We start from the raw sequence: 19,307 nt of genomic DNA on the forward strand, positions 1-19,307 counted from the left end.
GACGTCCGTGGAAAGGCCGTTGTGATGCCAATGGGCTGGGAATCGGGCTGTAGTGGTGAGGAGGGCTGGAAGCAGGTTTTAGAGGCTGAGGAGGAACGGAGGGAGCCCAGTGGTGGCCTGCTTGATGCTCGGAATAAGGAACATCACAGCTAGCCCCAGAAGGCGGTTGCCAAGGGCCTTTCAGCTGCTATCACGAAGTACACAGGAGCACAGAATGCTTTTTATTTAATCTAAAAGTAAGTAGTCCTGTGGCACCCCCGAGACTAACAAATAGAGAGAGAGAGTGTCATGAGCCTTCATGGGGAAAATCCACTTTGTCAGATGAGATGAGCAGAGTGGAGGAAAAAAAGGGGGACCCTCAGAATAAGAAAGGGGAGGGAAGGAAAAAAGCACCTGTCAATGGTAGTCCCGGTGCTAATGAGGCAAATTGAGCAGGCTGGAAGTGGCCTATACTCCGCTTTTGGTGTCAATGGGGTGTTAAATGTAAGGAAAGAAGGCTTTATAATATGTCATCCATTTAGTTGATCTGTCACTTGAGTCCTCAGCTTTTCAGGCCACTTGGTGTGTTCAGTTAAGGCAGGCACGCTGAGGTTGGGTGACTGCAGCAGCTTGCACAATGGGGTCCTGCTGCATGGCTAGGATTCTGCAGGTCCTTCTGCAGCAAAATAATAAACAAAAAAGGGGCCAAGTTGCTTTTGGCATCTCAGAACATGGAGTCCTCCTCTAACAGTCTGTAAGAAAGGCCTGGAGTGCTCACCCCAGCCAGACCACCCCTGCCCGCCTCAGAGCCCCGGAAGAGACAACCTGGAACTATGCAGATTCATTTCTTTAATACAAACGAAGCTTTGTCTACAGGCTCTGCTTGCAGACCCAGAGGTAGGGAAACTGAGCACCATGAGGCAGGAAGGGAAGCAGGGCAGAGATGAGGGGAACCTAGTGCTGAAGGGCCAAGCAGCACTCAGTGAAGAGAGAATCTAGAGGTACCACATTTGAATATCATTCAGCTGGGATGGCTGGGGCTGGTTTGGGTCTCCCCTTCCAGGGGCAGCTCAGCAGGAGAAAGCTCTGATGAAGTCCTGGTAACTGATCTTGTTCTCCCCATGTGAACACAGATTGATCAGCTGGAAAAGAAACAGCAATTTGAGAGAAGGAGAGATGCTACAGATACAGTCACGTTGCCCTAAAGTATCACTCCCATGAGCAGTTCTTGAAAGCCAGGGCAAAGTACCCCATTCCTCCCTTGGGGGAATAACCCATCTCTAGGAGAGGAAAAGTGTCCCTTGTAATAAATACCCCTATTCACCAGGAGTAACCTGACCCATGAAGTTTCAATCCAGTTTCCTCCTCAGTCTAGCGGGAAGAAGCCAAATGCTCCCCACCCTTAGCCTACAGCATTTTAGGCTGAGGAAACCCAAGTCACCCTCTGTCTTCCACTGTGTTCTGTTTCTTCCCCTCACGCGCACAGTTCTTTGGCCTGTTTCCTGCCAGGCAGCCTGTCATCTCAGCTGGCTTCTGCTCAAAGCCCCATAGCTGTATTGCCTTGACCCTTACTAGCTAAGCTGATTAGCAGAGGCCTGAGGCAGAGATGGTGGAGATGCCTTGCAGGCTCGAGATGACTGCACCTTCTCAGCAATTCAGCTGGCTGACGGTATGCAAAGGCAATTGGTGAGAAGAAGCATGTCTGTGGTGCTCGTACCAACATGCCCCTGGAGGAAGGCTAGTTGCTTGGCTACCATTGCTACCTATATGGGACTAGCTTTCTACTTTGGGCTTCTATTTACTACACACTGGGGTGAAGTCATGGTCAGCTCAGAGTTTGAAAGAATTCCTCCCACCTCTTGCGAGTCCCACTGCCCGACTGCATGTGTGGGTCTCTTCTATGCCTCTGGGGCCCGGAGCAGGGATGCTATAGGAGATGGGGGAGGAGGTGGCACACTGTCTTGTTCATGGCATTGCCCGGACATGGGGCACTGCCAGTGCTTAGTCTTGGCTGTAAACGGACAGGGACAATCCTTTGAAAGAGCTATGGCAAGCTAGAGAGAGCAGGGTTGTGAATAGAATTACGTGGCTCCCTGGTCCATGTTTCTGCTACAAGCCAAACTGTGCACGCTGACTGTGCGGCTTCCTGACCTTGTTCACCAGGGCGTTGTCGACTGGCAGGTTGAAGCGGTTGCAGAGGGCAAAGAACTCGGCCTTGTCGAGGTAGCCGGAGGCGTCCTTGTCGTGGTGAAGGAACGCCTCCCGCATGCTGCTGTTACTCAAGTAGTTATGGTGCTTCAGCTGCTCCTGAACCTGCTTCACTAGCTCCTCCAGCTCCTGCCTGCCCATCCCAGCGGCTGGCTGGCTGTGGAGGCAGGATGTGCAGGAGGAAATGACTGCATGCAGGAGTCACGCTTGCCACACCTGTGCTACTTCCTGCTCTCGTTTGCCCCACCCATTAAAATAGCTGGTGGCCAGTTATACCCTGAGCTGGCCAGGCATTATTCCTGAATGTGTGCACCACAGGCTTCCAAAACACTCTCCTTCAAATAACCAGCTCTGCTGATTGGTGGCAGGTCATTGGGTGGGTGCTGCCTCTTGCCTCTCTCTCTCTTCCCCCCTTTTGTCTGTCTTGTCTATTTGGAATGGAAGCTCTTGAGAGCAGAGACTATCTTGTTCTGTGTGTTCAGGCTGTGCCAAGTGGCCCTCTTCTTAGTTGGCACCTCTATGCCAAGGATGGGGACCCTAAGGCCCAGGGGCCGCATCTGGCCTCTGGCTTGCCTGGATCCAGGCCCTGAGACTCAGCGCTTTCCCCCCCTCCCCACAGCACTGGGGAGCCCATGCTGGTGTTCCAGCCTTCCTTCCCCCACCACTCCACTGAAGCACACAAAATCTACTAGCCTGGCTCCCCTAGGCCCTGGTGTGCAGGAGGAGGGGAATGGCAGGAGTGTCTTTCTGCTTCTCATTCAGGGGCCACATCAGTGAGGTGGGGTTTTTTTCTTTTGCATCTCACATGTGTGAGGCCCCTGACTGGTTTTTCTGTGAGTTAGCAGCCCCCAACCCAAAAAGAGCTCCCCATCCCTGCTCTATGCACTTAATGGCTGGAGCCCCAAACAGCTGGGGGTTGTGGCATGGTCTCCCAAGGGATGGGAGGGCAGCCCTGGTCTTGGGGAGGGAGGAAGTCTGGTCATAGAGCCTAGACAAAGCACCGAGAAAAGAGGGTAGGGGCCCATCTGTTGCAGACCAAGGCATGGCCCAAATGGCAGGAGAGCGATCACTCCGGTGTCTCTCGGCCACCATGCAATGGGAGGCCGGTGCTGGTACAATGCGCAGCCACTCTACCCGAGCGCTGCCGCCCTGCACCGAAGGACCATTTACTGCTGCTGCGCAGGGCTGAAAGGAAACCTTTGCTGTACTCTTCGGGGAAGAGCCAGCTCTCAAAGGGAGGCACCAGGTTCCTGGGCTGTGACAGCCCCAGCCCTGCATTTCTGGGCCCCTGGCGTGCACTGAATTCTCGGTGCCCCAAGGAGGGGTTCCCAGAGTGGAGCCATCAGCAAATCAGTCACGAGCCAGCAAGCACCAGAGTAACTGGCTAGAGCAAGGGAGGGCAAAAGCCTCTCGAGGGGCCAGATCCAGCCTGCGCGGCAGTTCCAGGCCCTGCCCCTTCGCACGTTGCCTGGGAGAAGGAGATGCACGAGCCCTTTTAAGTGCTTCAATTTAAAGTGCCTTCCCCACATATTGCCTGGCAGCCGCGGAGAAAGTACACGCCCTTTAAATAGAAGCACTTAAAAGGGCTCGCATGGGCCGGCTCCCTGGCAATGCGCTAGCAGCACTGGGAGCTGCGAGCCCTTTTAACTGCTTTTGTTTAAAGGGCCCGTGCCTGCTGGGCAGCTACATTGCCTGGCAGTCATCTGGCAGGCGCAAGCCCTTTAAAGAGAAGCAATTGAAAGGGCTCTCGGCTCCTGGCCCCATGCTAGCCCGTTGCCTGGGAGCCAGGGACTCTCAAACCCTTTCAATTGCTTCTATTTAAAGGCCTCATGCCTTCCCCATGGCTCTCAGGCAACAGCCCTGGGGAAGGGGCAAGCCCTTTAAACAAAAGCAATTGAAAGGGCTCTAGCATCCCAGCTACCAGGCAGTGGGCAGCGAGGCCTTGAAACAGCAGGAGGTGAAAGGGCTCACAGCTCCCATCCCCCGCTCACGTGATGCCTGGCAGCCACAGGGGAGGCATAACCCCTTTCAACTCCTGCTATTTATAGGTCCTGCCCCATCCACCCGAGGCTCCACCCCTTCTGCCTGAGGCCCTGCCCCTTGCGGGGCAGCCTGTGACCACTTCAAAAATGATTGCTCGCCCGTGGGCTAGAGAGCGGTATCAGCGGTTAATGATGCTAAATGTGAGGGGTTCTCAATCTTTTTCTTCCTGAGACCCACCCCCAACATGATCTAGAAACTCCACAACCCTCCTGCGCCACAATAAAAACCAGAGTCGACATTAGGGGCTAGCAGTTGGGGTGGGGCCCCCAGCTTCAGCCTGCATGGCGCAGCTCTGCCTTTCAGCCCTAAACTCCAGTGAGTCTAATGCTGGCCCTGCTTGATGGCCCTCCTAAAACTTGTTTGTGGCTCGTGCTGCACCAGAACGCACCGCAATAGAGGAGCTTGTGCAAACAGAGAATAGCCATTTGACCGGCTAAATGGTGAATGATTTCCTATCCCGCCGGCTCCATTGAAACCTACCTCTCAGCGGCCTGCACTGCTGCTCGGCGAGGGGCAAAGTGATCCCGCAGGGACTGCAGCGTTGCCGCGGGGACACTCTCGGCATTGCTCTCCATGTAATTCAAGACGTATTCGTCCGCATCGGTGATGATAAACCTGTGGCCAAACACTGGGCAAGCGCCACCAACCCAAATGTTATGGCCGTGTGCGGGCAAGTCCCATCGCAGATACACAAGGTCCCTGCCCTGAGGAACTTGCAATGTCAGAGCCAAGAAGTTCATGCAGTTTTCTTATTGTCTGGGGGTAGGAAACGTTCTTCTTGAATTCCATGGGCATTTTGTCTGTGTGAGAAGCCACTGAGGAAAGGACTCAGGGTTGGGCCCAAAGTAATATACATGTAGTACTGTCTAGTTTTTAACTTGCTTCAGTATCAGGGTTGTTTTCCCCTGTGCATGAACCGGTGGCCCATCCTGCCGGATTTCATCTGGCCAGTGCTCCAGCATTAATCCTTAAAATGCTGGTGTGCCCCAGCCCATCAGCTACACAAACTACACAAATCTGAAGGAGAACAGAGTGCTCGCTCTCCGTGTATAATAGAAGCCAGGTCCCCAGCTAAAATGAGTGGAATGGCTCCATTTTACACAAAGGGCTGCATTTTACACTAGATCCAGAACTGGCCAATTGTACATGGAAGATATGTGCAATATCCATGGGCGGTGGGTGAAGCCCTGTCCCAGCCCCGCCCCTTCTGGCCAGGAGCTAAGCCAACCCCCACCCCCACAGCACCATGGAGAGGGAGGAGGGCCTGTGGTCCCAGTTTCCCCAGCCCCAGAGCACGGGGAGGGCAGGTGCTTGGGGGCAGCAACACTCTGCCCCAGTACGCCTCCAGCAGGCATTCTGGGGGCGGAGTGTGGGCGGAGCCAGGCTGGTGGTTTGGGAAGGCAACGCCTTCCCATGCCTAGCATACCGGCCGCCCGTGGCAATATCTGTGCAAAAAAATAAGCCTCAGAGCTCTCACGTGTAGAACAAGGAGCCTGCACTAAAGAGGAGATGCTCTGGCAGCACCATCGAGCCTTGTCCCAACTTACCTTCAACCATAGCACCGATGGTGAGGTCTGCTGGCTCGTAGTAAACGGCGTTTTCCGTCGTGCTGCCTGGCTTGGGGACTTTGGTCTTTCCTAAGTATTTGCCTCCAATGATGCCTGAATTGCGGACCGGTGGTTCGTAGATGCTGATCATGTCGGTGGAGAGGAAATAGGAGAGGATGAACCGGCGCTTCCTTTCCTCTGGGTTTGGAGATTCCTAGGGGAGGGAAGGACCCGAGTGGGTCGTGTGGTTGGGAAACGTTGATTTGGATAAGTGACGCCAGCTGCTTTCCTTGACTGATCACGAATTACTCCTATCTGTTCCCCAGCACAGTGGTGGGCAACCTGTGGCCCGAGGGCCACATGGTGGTCCACTGGGGCTCCACCTGCAGCCTGCTGCCTCCCTGGCTGCCCCGCTTGTGCCTCACACACTGGGGCATCAGAGCCCCACATTTCTTATACCCCGCCCACAGCGCTTTAGGAGGAGCCATGAATCCCGATTTGTGCTCCATTCCTGCTGCCCCCCCCCCATTTCCCAGAGCTGGAATGCCACAAATCAGCTGTTGGCAACACTCCAGCTCTGGGCAGGAGAGGGAGGAGCAGGGAAGTGCAGGGCTCTGATGCCCCAGTGCGCGAGTGGCATGTGGGGATGGGGGAGACGTGGGGCTGCAGTTGGAACGCCAGTAGGCCACGGGCTGCTGGGGCCCACTGAGCTGAAGGAGGGCCACCCATGCAGCCCATGCATCTTTTGTGGTTGCCCATCCTGGTCCAAGCAGCTTTCATTTCTATATCTGTCTAAACCCCTACAGCACTTGGGCTGAACACCTGCCCAAATAAGGCCAGAGGAGAGACCAGCCTGCTGCACTGTAATAAAACCATGGACTGCGTTCAATATCCGGATATCAGTGGCTCATTAGCTTCCTCCCAACTCAAAGTACTGCTCGGCATGCCTAAAGGTGGAGAATCTCGTGCACAGCCCCCGAATCCACTCCGTACGTGTCTGTGCTCAGCACTCCAGGAGCAAAGCGGACCCTGGAGGAAGGTGATTCATCACACACAGATGGATTAGCGGTCAAATTAAAATCCATACCTCCGTAAGGTCTGGAAAGATTCCAGCTCCTAACCACAAGATACAACCCTCTAGGTTTACGTGCTTGGATTAAAATTAACTTTGATCTGAGCCCTAAGCTATGGCTGTTAGGAACAAATACAACAAAGGCGAGAGAACAGCCATAGCACTCTCGTTACAAGAGGGCTTCTCAACACACAGCCAGAGGGCCGCATGCGGCTCGTGGCCCATTTCTTTGTGGCCCGGGGTGTGGTTTGGGTTTACGCGGGGTTCAACATGTGGCTCACAGGTGGGAGCCAAAACAAAAAGTAGTTAAATTCCTGGACTATCATTGCTCATTAAAAGTGCTGTCATATGGGTGGAAATTGGGTAAATATTGCATTTTTATTAGTATCAGTAGAACTGACTTAAATGGGGCCTGCGTGTTGTGTAGTCTTGCCTTAATCTTTGTATTCATGCCTGTCAGTGTGAAAGAAGTGATTTGCATGTATATTTGGATGCCTATGCAACACACTTACGTTGTGGCCCTCGGCATGTGCTGTGAGTATCATTGTGGCTCCCGGGGCTTCCAAAGTTGAGTAGCCCTGCCTTAGAAGGTGGACGGCATCATCGTAAGAGCTACCACTGCCTTGCAGAGCCCAGGCACATGGCAGCTTGTGTGCAAAGAATGGAGATTCCAGCGGGGCTCCTCCCTCAGCTGTCCATCCTGCAAACTGCCTAGAGTTTGGTAGCGAAGTGTCCTGCTGGAACACACCACCGCTGGCTTGTAAAGCAGGGAGAGGGAGAGGGAGCAGTGTGCACAGGTGCCCTGGCCGGTGTTACTGGAAGATGATGAGGGACTAATGACCCTGGCATGGATGTGGGCAGGGTGAGGAGGGATGAACGAGTCTGGTTCAAGTGGCGATGCTGCTGGTGTGAGCATTGCTTCAACACCCACTGACGTCATTCCACTGATTTCAAAGGGGGAACGGAACAGGCTCTGGTCCTGCTTTAATTCTGCCTGACTCTCTCACTGCCAATCCGCAAGTCAATACTGGAACCCATCACAGGCCTGACGCAGAGGGCTGTTCTGCGGTTGCTGCTGCAGCTGACCATCGGCCAGCACTAGGGGGCAGCCATAGAGAATATGAGGATCCCCTAGCCCTTCCGATTATCAGAGTATAACCAGAGGGTGCTTGCTCAGGGACTGAGCTCTCACCAGGGTGACTTGATAGCGCAGCACCTTGTGGTCGTTCTCTAGCATCTTGAGATAGTTTTTCCTGGGGGGCTTGGGCAGCAGGGAGAAGCAGTTCTGCATGGAGTCGTCAAGGAAGCCGAAGCCGTTGTAGGGAGGAATGAACTGCACACAGAAGAGACAGGAAGCACAGGCGGTTACATCTACTGACAAGACGGGGGTCACGGCAACCATTCTCGGCAGCAAGAGTTGTGCCAAAGGCTGGACACCTTCCCCCAAGGCCGTGCCAGCTCTCCCAAAGCTGAGACGTACAGCCAGGCAGCAGGGGCCGAGTGCTCAGCTGCTGGCAGTGGGGCCAAGAGCCATGGCCGCAGGGCAAGGTGTGGGGGGAGGGGGCCAGATTCTCACCCCTGGAAGGGGTGGGGCCTCAGGCAGGAAGAAGGGGCGGGACCAGGGCAGCCAGCCCTCAGACGTCAGAGCCATACAGAATGACACTCCAGCAGCAATTCAAAAGGACCCTGGCCCCTTTGAATCTCCAGGCCCCAGGGGTAACTGCCCCTTTGCCCCCACCCCAATCGGCAGGCCTAGCTGCTGGAAATCAACAGGCCTCCCACAACTTCCATTACAGCAGCTGGCTCTACCTTTGGAAAAGTGGCTCTGGAAGAACAAGGCCAGAGTTCAAGACCAGGAGGAGAAGCAGGTCCCAGGGCTGCAGTGTGACCTCCTGTCTCCACTCAGTCCCCCTAGCCACGGCAACAACCAGCATTAGACCAAAGTATACTGGCCAGGCAGAGAATGGGAGGGGCTGAGATGTCCCAATCCCTGAAGGCCCCAGCAATGGCAGAGCATTGTGGGGCTTGAGGTTCATAAGAACAGCCATCCTGGGTCAGACCAAAGGTCCATCTAGCCCAGTATCCTGTCTGCCGACAGTGGCCAGCACCAGGTGCCCCAGAGAGGGTGGACCGAAGACAATGATCAAGCGATTTGTCTCCTGCCATCCCTCGCCAGCCTCTGACAAACAGAGGCCAAAGACACCATTTTATCCCGTGGCTAATAGCCTTTTATGGACCTAACCTCCATGAAATTATCTAGCTTCTCTTTAAACTCTATTATAGTCCTAGCCTTCACAGCCTCCTCTGGCAAGGAGTTCCACAGGTTGACTACACGCTGTGTGAAGAATACCTTTATTAGTTTTAAACCTGCTACCCATTAATTTCATTTGGTGTCCTCTAGTTCTTCTATTTAGGGAACTAATAAATAACTTTTCTTTATTCGCCCTCTCCACACCACTCATGATTTTATAGACCTCTATCATATCCCCCCTCAGTCTCCTCTTTTCTAAACTGAAAAGTCCCAGTTGCTTTAACCTCTCCTCATATGGGACCCGTTCCAAACCCCTAATCATTTTAGTTGCCCTTTTCTGAACCCTTTCCAAGGCCAAAATATCTTTTTTGTGGTGAGGAGACCACATCTGTACACAGTATTCAAGATGTGGGCGTACCATAGTTTTATACAGGGGCAGTAAGATTTTCTGAGTCTTATTTTCTATCCCTTTCTTAATAATTCCTAGCATCCTACTTGCCTTTTTGACCGCCGCTGCACACTGCGTGGAAGTTTTCAGAGAACTGTCCACGATAACTCCAAGATCTCTTTCCTGATTTGTCATAGCCAAATTAGCCCCCATCATACTGTACGTATAGTTGGGGTTATTTTTCCCGATGTGCATTACTTTACACTTATCCACATTAAATTTCAATTGCCATTTTGTTGCCCAATCACTCAGTTTGGTGAGATCTTCTTGGAGTCCCTCACAGTCTGCTTCTGTCTTGACTATCCTAAACAGTTTGGTATCATCTGCAACTTTACCACCTCACTGCTTACCCCTTTCTCCAGATCATTTATGAATAAGTTGAAAAGGATTGGTCCCAGGACTGACCCTTGGGGGACACCACTAGTTACCCCTCTCCATTCTGAAAATTTACCATTTATTCCTACCCTTTGTTTCCTGTCTTTTAACCAGTTCATTGTGACTGAATGTGCTCCAGCTAAAAGATGTTTGTTTTCCTAGTCCTGAGCCCTGCAAATTCAGCCTTGAGCTCGAGGATCAGTCTTCCCTTTCCAAGTATCAGGGCCAGGAGTTTTGCAGGCCTGGGGAAACCTGTGCAACCCTATTCTCAGCCAGGGGGTTGCCCAGCTGTAACTGATTGAAGCTAGCAAACCATTTCTGTTGACAATACAGATCCCGTGACTTAAGCTCCTAAATCACTTGGGCCCAGAGGGAATTAGGAGAGCAAAACACCTTTGAGGATCTGTGTATTAGGCATTTTGGAAAATGTCCCCTTTCCGAACTGCCACAAGAGTAGAGAACATTGCCAGACTGACCGACTTACCTATTCAACTTGGCTACCCTGCTGTGTGGTAGTAATCAAGCCATGCAGAATTTTTCTAGGTGAGCTATGACGTTAAGACTTTCCCCGCTGCTGGAATAGCATCCCAGAGAAAGTACTGACCTCTCTAGATCTGCCACAGTGGAACCATAATAACCCAGCTAACCCTGTGCTCCCCATGACTGGCCAATACTGAGCATTCCAGAAAAAGGCCCCATCTGCTATATTGTTCCTGCTCGTGTACAAGTCTACAGGGTATAAGTCTGCAATACTGTCTCCTAAACCCAGCTGCTCTGAAGCATGAGCGGTGAAAGCCCCTGTAATATTTAACCTCCTATAATCTTCTTGGTCCAAAGTCTGAGCTCTGTGTTCAGTTTTCATACAGTCTTTACTCGGGAATTTAGTAGGACTCTACTCCCATAGAGCCATGGAAATATAGGGCTAGAACGGACCTCAAATCCAAGCCCAGCACCTGAGACAGGACCAGGGAAACTCTAGACCCTCCCTGACCGTCATTTATCCAACCTGTTCTGAAAAACCTCCAGCAATGGCACCATGAGACTAACTGCTACTCTGTGAGTCCAGGCTGCAGAATTTGGCACCAAGTAAGGGCCTGTGGCAACTTATTCATATAAATATCTAATGAGGTTTATCGGTTTTTAAATCTCTGTGCTCAAAGCAAATTCCACAAATCCAATCAACACTGTGGAAAAGGCACAAGGTACTTTCCAGAGCATTAGCAGATGAATTTTACCGTCCAGCGACTGTGCCATTCAGCAATAGAATTCACCTCAGAAGTATCAGAGGGGTGAATATGCTCCTACACTTCAGTTAGTCTATAAGGTGCCACAGGACTCCTCGCCACCTCAGAAGTAGAAAGCTAGCCAGTACTTCACAGCTATATAGGCTAAGATTCACAGCCCTATTGCCCCTGGCTAACACGCTCTACTCTTTCCTTTCATCTGACTCACTTGAGCAACACCACAACAGTACGAGAAAGTATTTCTAAAAGGCTTATGGCAATGGCACCTAGGAGTCCAAAGGGTCTTGACCTTGTATAAGCTGATGGGTTTCTTTCACTCTCTCTCACCCTCACCCTGTGAATTTTCTCTCAGTACCTGTGGCACTTCCTCTGGTGGTGGTTTCCTTACATCCACCGACTGGAAGTCAGTGATGCCAAACTTCTCGTGGTAGAACTGTCGTGTGAACTCGTCACAGTCGTAGATAAAGAAGTTGCGCCCCAAGAGGGTGACGGGTTTGCCAACGGCGAAATCTCTGGCAGTGTACCACTCCAGCACCTCGTGATCGGAGACCTCCAGCACGCAGCGCGGGAAGGTTTCTGGGGAAGATCGGGGGTAGAGAAGGCAGTGCAGTGAGCTGGACAGTGGCTTTGATTGCTGCATGCAAAGCAAGGGACGAGAAAAACCCATCTGCACGTGAGAGGTATAAACAGTGTCAGGGGGCTAGTGGTGGAATGATGGAGAGGTGCCTCTTGTTGTGGCAAACCAGCAACAAAAGGTTACATGTTTTAAAACTCCTAGAGATTGTTTCTGTTGTCTGTGATGGAAAGAAATTCGAAACTCCAGAAAAGTTCCTGGGATAAATTCTCTAGTGGTTCCCAAACTTTTCGGCATCACGCCCCTTTTTGATTTTTTAGAAACCCTCATACCCCCCCCCCCCCCAGCAGCAAAACTTTTGAGCAAAAAAAAGGGGAGAGATTGCTGGGGAAGGGGTGGGTCACCTCGTGCCCCCCCCCCGAATTTCTTCACGCCCCCCCCCCCGGGGGCAGGCCCTCCAGTTTGGGAACCTATGTCTTGACTGTACATTTATAATATGATACAAGCACGTCTTGCACGCATCTGCCATCTATGCTCACACACACAATTCTTGCTAACAGAAAATGGCCGAACCCCAACACACAGACTCTTACTCATCTTGTCCACAAAGGCTTTGGGCAAGCGCTGGCGTCTGATCATTACTGGGAAAGGGTCTCTGCCGTCGTTGCGCTCGTGGATTTCCCGAACCTCCACTGTGTCGTCTGCCAGGTAGTAATGGATGATGAAAGACCGGTTCTCGCCAAACATGTTCTCCGTGTCGTCCCATATGGCATAGAACCGAAGGACCTGCATGAGTTGCGGAGTCAAGCAAGGGCCAGAAACCCAACATAAAATGAAAATGTGCCCTGTCCGGATAAAGCTGATGCAATTTGGGGTTGGTGAATGCAGAAGGATCCCACCTGGAGCACAGGGGTGCCAGTTGGACTGTATTAAGCACTGGTGTGAGATACTTTGGAATCCTACACTCATTTCTGGGTCAGTGAGGCTTAGAGGGAGACAGTGCAGAGAAGAGAAGCAGAACTGATTCAGCAGCAGGAAGGTTTTGACTAACAGACCCACACAAGAATAGCTGAGCTAGGCAGCAGCTGAGGGGAGAGAAGACTCAAGTACAACAATCACAAACACTAAGGAGGGACAGGAATTAGGGTACTTCAGGGGACAGGAGGAGGAAGTAAATGATCAAAGGGAACATTGGGGAAAATGTCCTAACAGTGAGACATATCAGTCACCAACAGCAGTTCAGCCTGGTAACTAGGCTGGACCTGGAGCAAGGAGGATCTAGTGTGTGGGCTGAGCAGTTCTGAAGGAGGAGCTCAGAAGCAGCCAAGCCTGGGGAGAAGGGGGGCTGAACTTCACATTCTCTTCTTATCAATTTGATTGTTAACAAAGTCAGACCATAGGGAAGGGGATAAATTGGGGGTCTGCACAGTGTGGAGATTGCATTTTCAGAGCAGCCAGGGGAAGGTACTTGCTCATGGGACCCACAGGCAATACATACAACCACTTTCCTGAACCATTCTGAATCACAGACATGCAGAAGGAACGACCCACCCAAGGCAAGGCACGTGCTCCCCTCTCACCTTCTTGTCAAAGGTCAGAAACTGTTTGAACTGGTCGAAGTCCGACGGCGTGACGTACATGCGAATGGGCATCTTCCGGAGCTCCGTGTATGAGTCAAAAATCATTTTCTCAGGAGGATTCAGTTCAATTCCTTGACTCTCCAGAAAGACCTAGGGAAGGTGTCTGGGCCATTAATGCTGTGATAGGATCTCAGGGTCAAGAGGCAAGGGAAGCTCTGGGCTGGGTTTGGCAAGGTGTTACCAGGGACTATAAGCTTGCACTGCTTGCAGTTGCACCTAGATGCTCTAGTCTTACTGTGCCAGGTGCTGTACAATAATCAGAGAATTAGCCACTTTAAGATCCAAAGGGATCATCATGATTTTATCATCATTCTCATTAATAAAGGTTCCATTGCCTCTGCATTTCCACAGCCCTTACTACAGGCCAGATGCCTGTCTTCCCTCGGGCAAACCTCCCATTGGCTCCACTTTTTGCCCAAGCAAAGACTGAAGAAGGACTTTGGGCCTTGTCCCTTTATGTGTCCATTACAAATCAAGCGGGCAAGTCTCTCTTTTTGGTAGAATTTGAGTTATCCCTGGAAAGTGCCAGCTCTGGAAAGCAGAGCCCTATTTCTAGACGCATGGCACTCAGCTGAGAGAGCCCCCGATGCCAATGGGACTGCTCGCTGGCCTGTCACCAAGATGTGGCCCAGAACACCTGCCGTTTGAGAAGCAGCAACACAAGCTGCTCCACTGGGGAACTGCCCCCCTGCGTTGGAGAGACCTCTGCTAGGGCTTAGAGCAGTGGTTTTCAAACTAGGGATCGTGGCCCAGCACTGGGTGGTGGCATGTCAGGCACTGGGTCTCAGTGGTGCAGGGGGAGCGGGTGACCAGTGGGGATGCTAAGGGGTTGCTAAGGCCCTGCACCCCAGAAGCAGTCGGTAGCAGGCCTGGCTCCTAGGTGGGGGTGGGGGAGCGCACAGGGAACTAGCTCTGTACTCTCATTGGCCGGGAGCCTGCTGCTGGCTGCTTCTGGGGCACAGCATGGTCTGCGGTGCCAGGAGAGGCAGGAATCTGCCTTAGCTCCCCCACTGCACCATTGACCGGGAGCTGCTCGAGGCAGGCTCCTCCTGCTACAGTCCTGACCTCCCAAAGCCAGAGCCCCCTCCTACAGCCCAAAGCTCTCATCCTCAGTCCCTACACTCCAGTCAAATTATGTTGGGTTGCAAGCGACAACTATTTTCTTCAACTGGGTCATGAGAAAAAAAGTTTGAAAACCGCTGGCTTAGTAGGATGGGTCAGGCTGAATGGCTTTGAATCACTGGCCTTGAGGAGGCCCATTTGTACTAAATGTAGTAACAAATTTGAGATGCAGCCACTTTGAAATGGGAACTGGATGGCTTCGTCAACTCATTGCATATAAGCTTCCAAACAACCGTAGGCTGCGTCTAGACTGGCATGATTTTGCGCAAATATTTTTAACGGAAAAGTTTTTCCGTTAAAAGTATTTGCACAAGAGAGCGTCTACACTGGCATGTGCCTTTGCACAAAAGATTTGCTTTTGCGCAAAAGCATCCGTGCCAGTGTAGAGGCTCTCTTGCGCAAGAAAGCACTGATGGCCATTTTAGCCATCGGGCTTTTTTGCGCAAGAAATTAACTTGGCTGTCTACACTGGCCCTTTTGCACAAGAATACTTGCGCAAGAGGGCTTATCCCTGAGTGGGAGCGTCAGAGTATTTGTGCAAGAACCACTGATTTTGTACAATACAAAGTCAGTGTTCTTGCGCAAATACTCACGGCCAGTGTAGACAGGCGGCGAGATTTTGCGCATGCTTTTGCGCAAAATCTTGCCAGTCTAGACGCACCCTTAGAGTGCTATCAGGGACTGGATTTACAGCCAGTGTAAACAGGCCAACTCCACTGACTTCAGTGGTCATTCAGTTCCAGTTTGCCCCAGCTCTGTCGCGTGTTCTCGATGTGTTGTTACAACCCTGGGGGGCAGAAGTATCAGAAATGGGCGTGAGGGGGTCAGGCATGACCACTACACCTTTCTCTTGGTCTTATGTGGCGAGGGGCCCAAGTACTGAAGAGACAGAATCCCTAATCTTACTCCTGTGCTGGAATTAGTGGGTTGGGAACAAAGCGGGGATTCTAGTTAGCCCATCGCTAACTCCTAGGATTCTCTTATTTGGCTTAATTCTCTGCATCCCTGATGCACCTGTGTGAACGGGTCGCAGTCGACTATGCGGAAAGTCTTGCCGTAGATGGTGATGTTCATGCCCCGATTCAGGTCTTTCCAGTGGTAATGGTCCCCACGGTCGTTCTTGGGTATCCGCTGGCGTTTGATGAGCTTGCCCTGAGGAATACCAGAGTTCTCCACAATGGGCTCCATGACAGACATGCTGTCATCCTCCAAGTAGTAATAAATGCCCACGTGGCGGACCCGGAAATGCTCTTCTGTGGAGATGGGAACATCTTCCTGGAAATAGGCATCAAACTTCAACACCTGCAGTGATGGGATGGACCCCGGAAGGAGAGAAGTGACCGACATTAGCGACAGCATTAATCAAACGTCATGTTTGGCAACATGGATCCCTAAGAGTAGTACTTGTCATACCATTGAGGGCCCCAGAGGCTGACCGGGGTGGACTGCAAGAGCATCATGGGAGTTCTCGCTGTGGATGGCTTTTCTAGAGCCCAATATTTTGTACATTTCCCCCTATGTGATGCACCTGGAGACCAAGTGTAAATGGCTGGAATAAACGTAGCATCTTCCCCACCCCCAAATGAACTCCAAGGCTTTCACACTCATGGGCCCCATTTTGCAAGTTCCCGTTTGACTCAGTTTACACAAGCTTCTTTCATACACTCAGCCCCAGAGAGGCCATGTGGCTGCCAGCTCCCAATGGGAGAAGCCATTCTCACCTTCTCTGGCTCTGGCCCGAATGGATTTTAGAATCTGCCTCGCTTGCCTGCAGTTGCAGCCAATGGTTGTTAGCTGGGCCGTCCGCGGCTGCTCAGGAGGGATGACTAGCTGACTAGCAGGGCACCCCCAGCGAGGTATTTTGTTTCAACGGGCAGTGCATATAACAATGACTCCGCATGTGGATGTGCACACGGATGTTCCCTGCCTGAGGGGTGAAAGTAAGGCAGCGTGGTGCGTCCCGATCTACCGCTCCGGTCCAAGCCGGCGGGGGCACGTGGCTGCAGGAGGAGGTGGCTTGCTTCCAGCCGGGCTCCTATAGCTGCCATGCTAACAAGCAGGCAGGTGAAAGGGGCTGATTGGGGATGCGCCTCACACCAGTCTGGAACTGCCCAATTCCCTGCAGGGTGCTATTAGGAAGGGGGGGAGAAGCCCCCCCAATTCCTACTGGAAGTGTTTGTTGCTTCTTTCACTGCTAGGGAGCAAGAGGAAAGGACAGTGCCCCTGCCTTCTTCTCCCTCCTACCTGATGTGGGGAGGGGGCAGAGGACTAACTGACCTACCCCGTGTGCTTTCCTCTCACTCCCGGGCAGTGACAGAAGGAGAACAGCAAGCCACAAGCAGCGTGGGTAGGAACCAGGGGAGGGGGGCTTTAGCCCCAATCTTCCCTAAAGGGTGCCCTTTCCCCTCCTGATCCCACTGCACACAGCAACCCCCTGCCTTAAGCCCCTCTGCACTTCCAGCCCCTGCCTTGATTCCTGCTACGCCCACGCATTCCACCCCTCTTCCTGGAGCCCCTCCTCACCCCCCCATCCCTGACTCCTGCACTCCCACCTCTCATGCCCAGTGCCTCCTGCACTCCACTCCATACTTAATTTCTTTCAGGTACTGTCATGGTACAACAGTACCTGTAAGAAACTCAAGTTACTTTCACCCCCTGCCTCCATGAGACCCAGGGTTACGCATTTCCCCCCAAAGGGTGTGGAGTAGCCTCTGAGCTGGCCAGTTATGCTCTAGGGAGCATAGCTTCTGCATTTCCCCTTGTGCTTTAGGAGCTCAGAGTGGGATTGAAGCTTGCTGAGGCATGCTTCCTCTTGAGCTCTGCATGGGTGGGTGCAGCAAGTGCGTCAAAAACACAATCTGGCCCTGAGCTGACATGCTGAACAGGCAGGAGGATGCTGTGGTGATGAGCATAGTATAACCTCCAGCTGACAGCTCAGCACACAAGAGGTGCCTGCTTTGCACAGGCCCTTGCAGGACCCTGAGAGGGTGGGACTTACAGGAAAATAATTATGACGTGAAGCAAGTAGAGTTCATCCAAGTTCTCTACTGCTGGAAATGTCCTTACGTAGAATGTTTTATAATGTTTATTTACTGTAATCCTCTTCCTGAGCAAAGAAAGGCTCTTTCAATCCAGCTGTCAGTTGCTGATGACTAAGGACTATGGCATCTGGAAAATACATTCTATGCTGTCTGGTCCCCAAACCTTGGAGTTCATGGCTCACAGCCCCGGGTTTGGCTAGCAACACTCCTGCAGTCAGGTTCTCTGTACCTTTTTGTCAAAAGCCACATGTGCTGGAATGAAGTCGGAAGGTGGGGCCTGCTTGGCTTGCCCGTAGGTCAGCGTGGGTCTCTTATTGGACAGTTCATCTAATTCAGCCTGCGACAGCTGGTTCACATAGAGTCGCTCCCTGCCTATCCCCACCGTTGGTAGCCGAGAATAGGCAAAGCCGTTCCTGTAGCCCAGTGTCTGGGAGCGATGGAAAGCCGATTTCTAAGGAAAGCAATTTAACCATTAAATACCGTTTGGCACTGCTAGAGCTCGCGACACAAAGCAAAATCTCTCACTGAAAAGCAGCACCAGGCATCAAATATCCTAAAAATCACAAAGCCTTGTGCTGTAATCGCTTGTAACAGATGGTTTGGGAAGCAGGTCTGGATTGGAAATCAGATGAGTGAAGCTAGAATTCAGATCTGGCTCCGAAAGCCCCTTAATCTAAAGGAGAATCTCAGTTTGTTCTCAGCAATATAGAGTATCTGACACACTGCTGAGAAGTTCTGCTTCCATGCCCCAGAAAGAGGTGGGAACCAGCACCTTACAATACTGGGAAAGAAAACTCCTTACCAGCCCCAAATCTGTGCTCAGTTTGTCTTGTGCGTGTGAACAAAGCTCCCAACAGTTAAACCTCTAAGTCTATTTATAGTCCCAAGGCACCGCTGACAATCCAAGCACTTGCCCATTTTTCCTTAAACCCAAATAGCCTGGCCTCTCCCAGCTCTGTGCAGGAAAGAGCAGCAGTGAAACGAGAGGGTTTATTTAAGGAAAGTTAATAGAAGGTTGCATCCTATAATCCCATCAAGGACTATTGAGGAAATCAGGTTCATTGCAAGACATTGAGTTTTGAAAGAGGTGTGGGAGTAACCAGTCAGTAGTACTGGGGTTATCAGGGGCACCAGTGAGTGTATCAAGACAGCATGGAGTCTACCCAGGGGAGCATGAGCTGCTTTCAGGACTGCTGGGCACCCAGGGCATGGGGGTATCCGCCCAGTATATTGGAAGGGGAGCTGGGGGACACCACAGCCCAATAGGAGGGTGCTGGGTTCCTATGAAGGTAGCAAGGAGGCAGGGGGTCACCCACTGTTTTGGAGTATCAGGCCCCATGGGGCACAGAGGTACCTTCCCTGGAGCGATCAGGTTCTCATGGGAGGTATCAGGAGGGCATGGGGTTCCTGTCTCTCCTAGCATGGAGGGGAGGGTATGACAAGAGCATGGGGCTGTTGGTTCCAAGAGCACCAGCAAGGCTCGGGGATCACTGGTCCGGGGTATCGGCTGCCATGGGGCTCCAAAGGGAGTTTTATGAAGACATAGGGATCCCTCTGACAAGGGTTTCAGGTGCTATAGGGGCCTTCGGGGGGCAGAGCAGTCCCTGTTCTGGGGTATGGGCCTGAGTTTATCCAGCCCAGGGGTCTCCCTGTCTTGGGGAAAGAGTGATTGGGTTGGGTGTATCAGGGCACAGAGCTCTGCTGCTGGTGGGATTGGTTTGGTGACATCAGGTCCTGGGGGAAAGAGGCAAAAGCGGTCAGAG

The 19,307-nt window shown here is 52.1% G+C and overlaps 1 protein-coding gene across 3 annotated transcripts in view; it reads right to left on the minus strand.

Annotated features, from left to right (window-relative positions):
• Positions 1-207: 207 nt before the first annotated feature.
• PAQR8 (progestin and adipoQ receptor family member 8) overlaps positions 208-19,307 on the minus strand; it is a 71,276-nt gene continuing 52,176 nt past the window's right edge. For 2 of the 3 annotated variants that reach the window (XM_075923330.1, XM_075923331.1), the window contains exons 2-11: positions 17,774-17,995; positions 15,518-15,805; positions 13,322-13,471; positions 12,335-12,527; positions 11,523-11,743; positions 8,042-8,182; positions 5,778-5,991; positions 4,711-4,858; positions 2,131-2,344; positions 208-1,121 (exon numbers count right to left, since the gene is read on the minus strand). In XM_075923330.1, the coding sequence (XP_075779445.1) occupies positions 1,050-1,121; positions 2,131-2,344; positions 4,711-4,858; positions 5,778-5,991; positions 8,042-8,182; positions 11,523-11,743; positions 12,335-12,527; positions 13,322-13,471; positions 15,518-15,805; positions 17,774-17,995 (1,863 nt within the window). In that variant the 3' untranslated portion in view covers positions 208-1,049. The remainder of the gene's footprint in view (positions 1,122-2,130; positions 2,345-4,710; positions 4,859-5,777; positions 5,992-8,041; positions 8,183-11,522; positions 11,744-12,334; positions 12,528-13,321; positions 13,472-15,517; positions 15,806-17,773; positions 17,996-19,307) is intronic. The other variant, XM_075923332.1, reaches the window with a different exon arrangement.

This window comes from Pelodiscus sinensis, chromosome 3, assembly GCF_049634645.1.
Source record: "Pelodiscus sinensis isolate JC-2024 chromosome 3, ASM4963464v1, whole genome shotgun sequence".
In the NCBI taxonomy this organism is placed as follows: Eukaryota; Metazoa; Chordata; order Testudines; family Trionychidae; genus Pelodiscus; species Pelodiscus sinensis.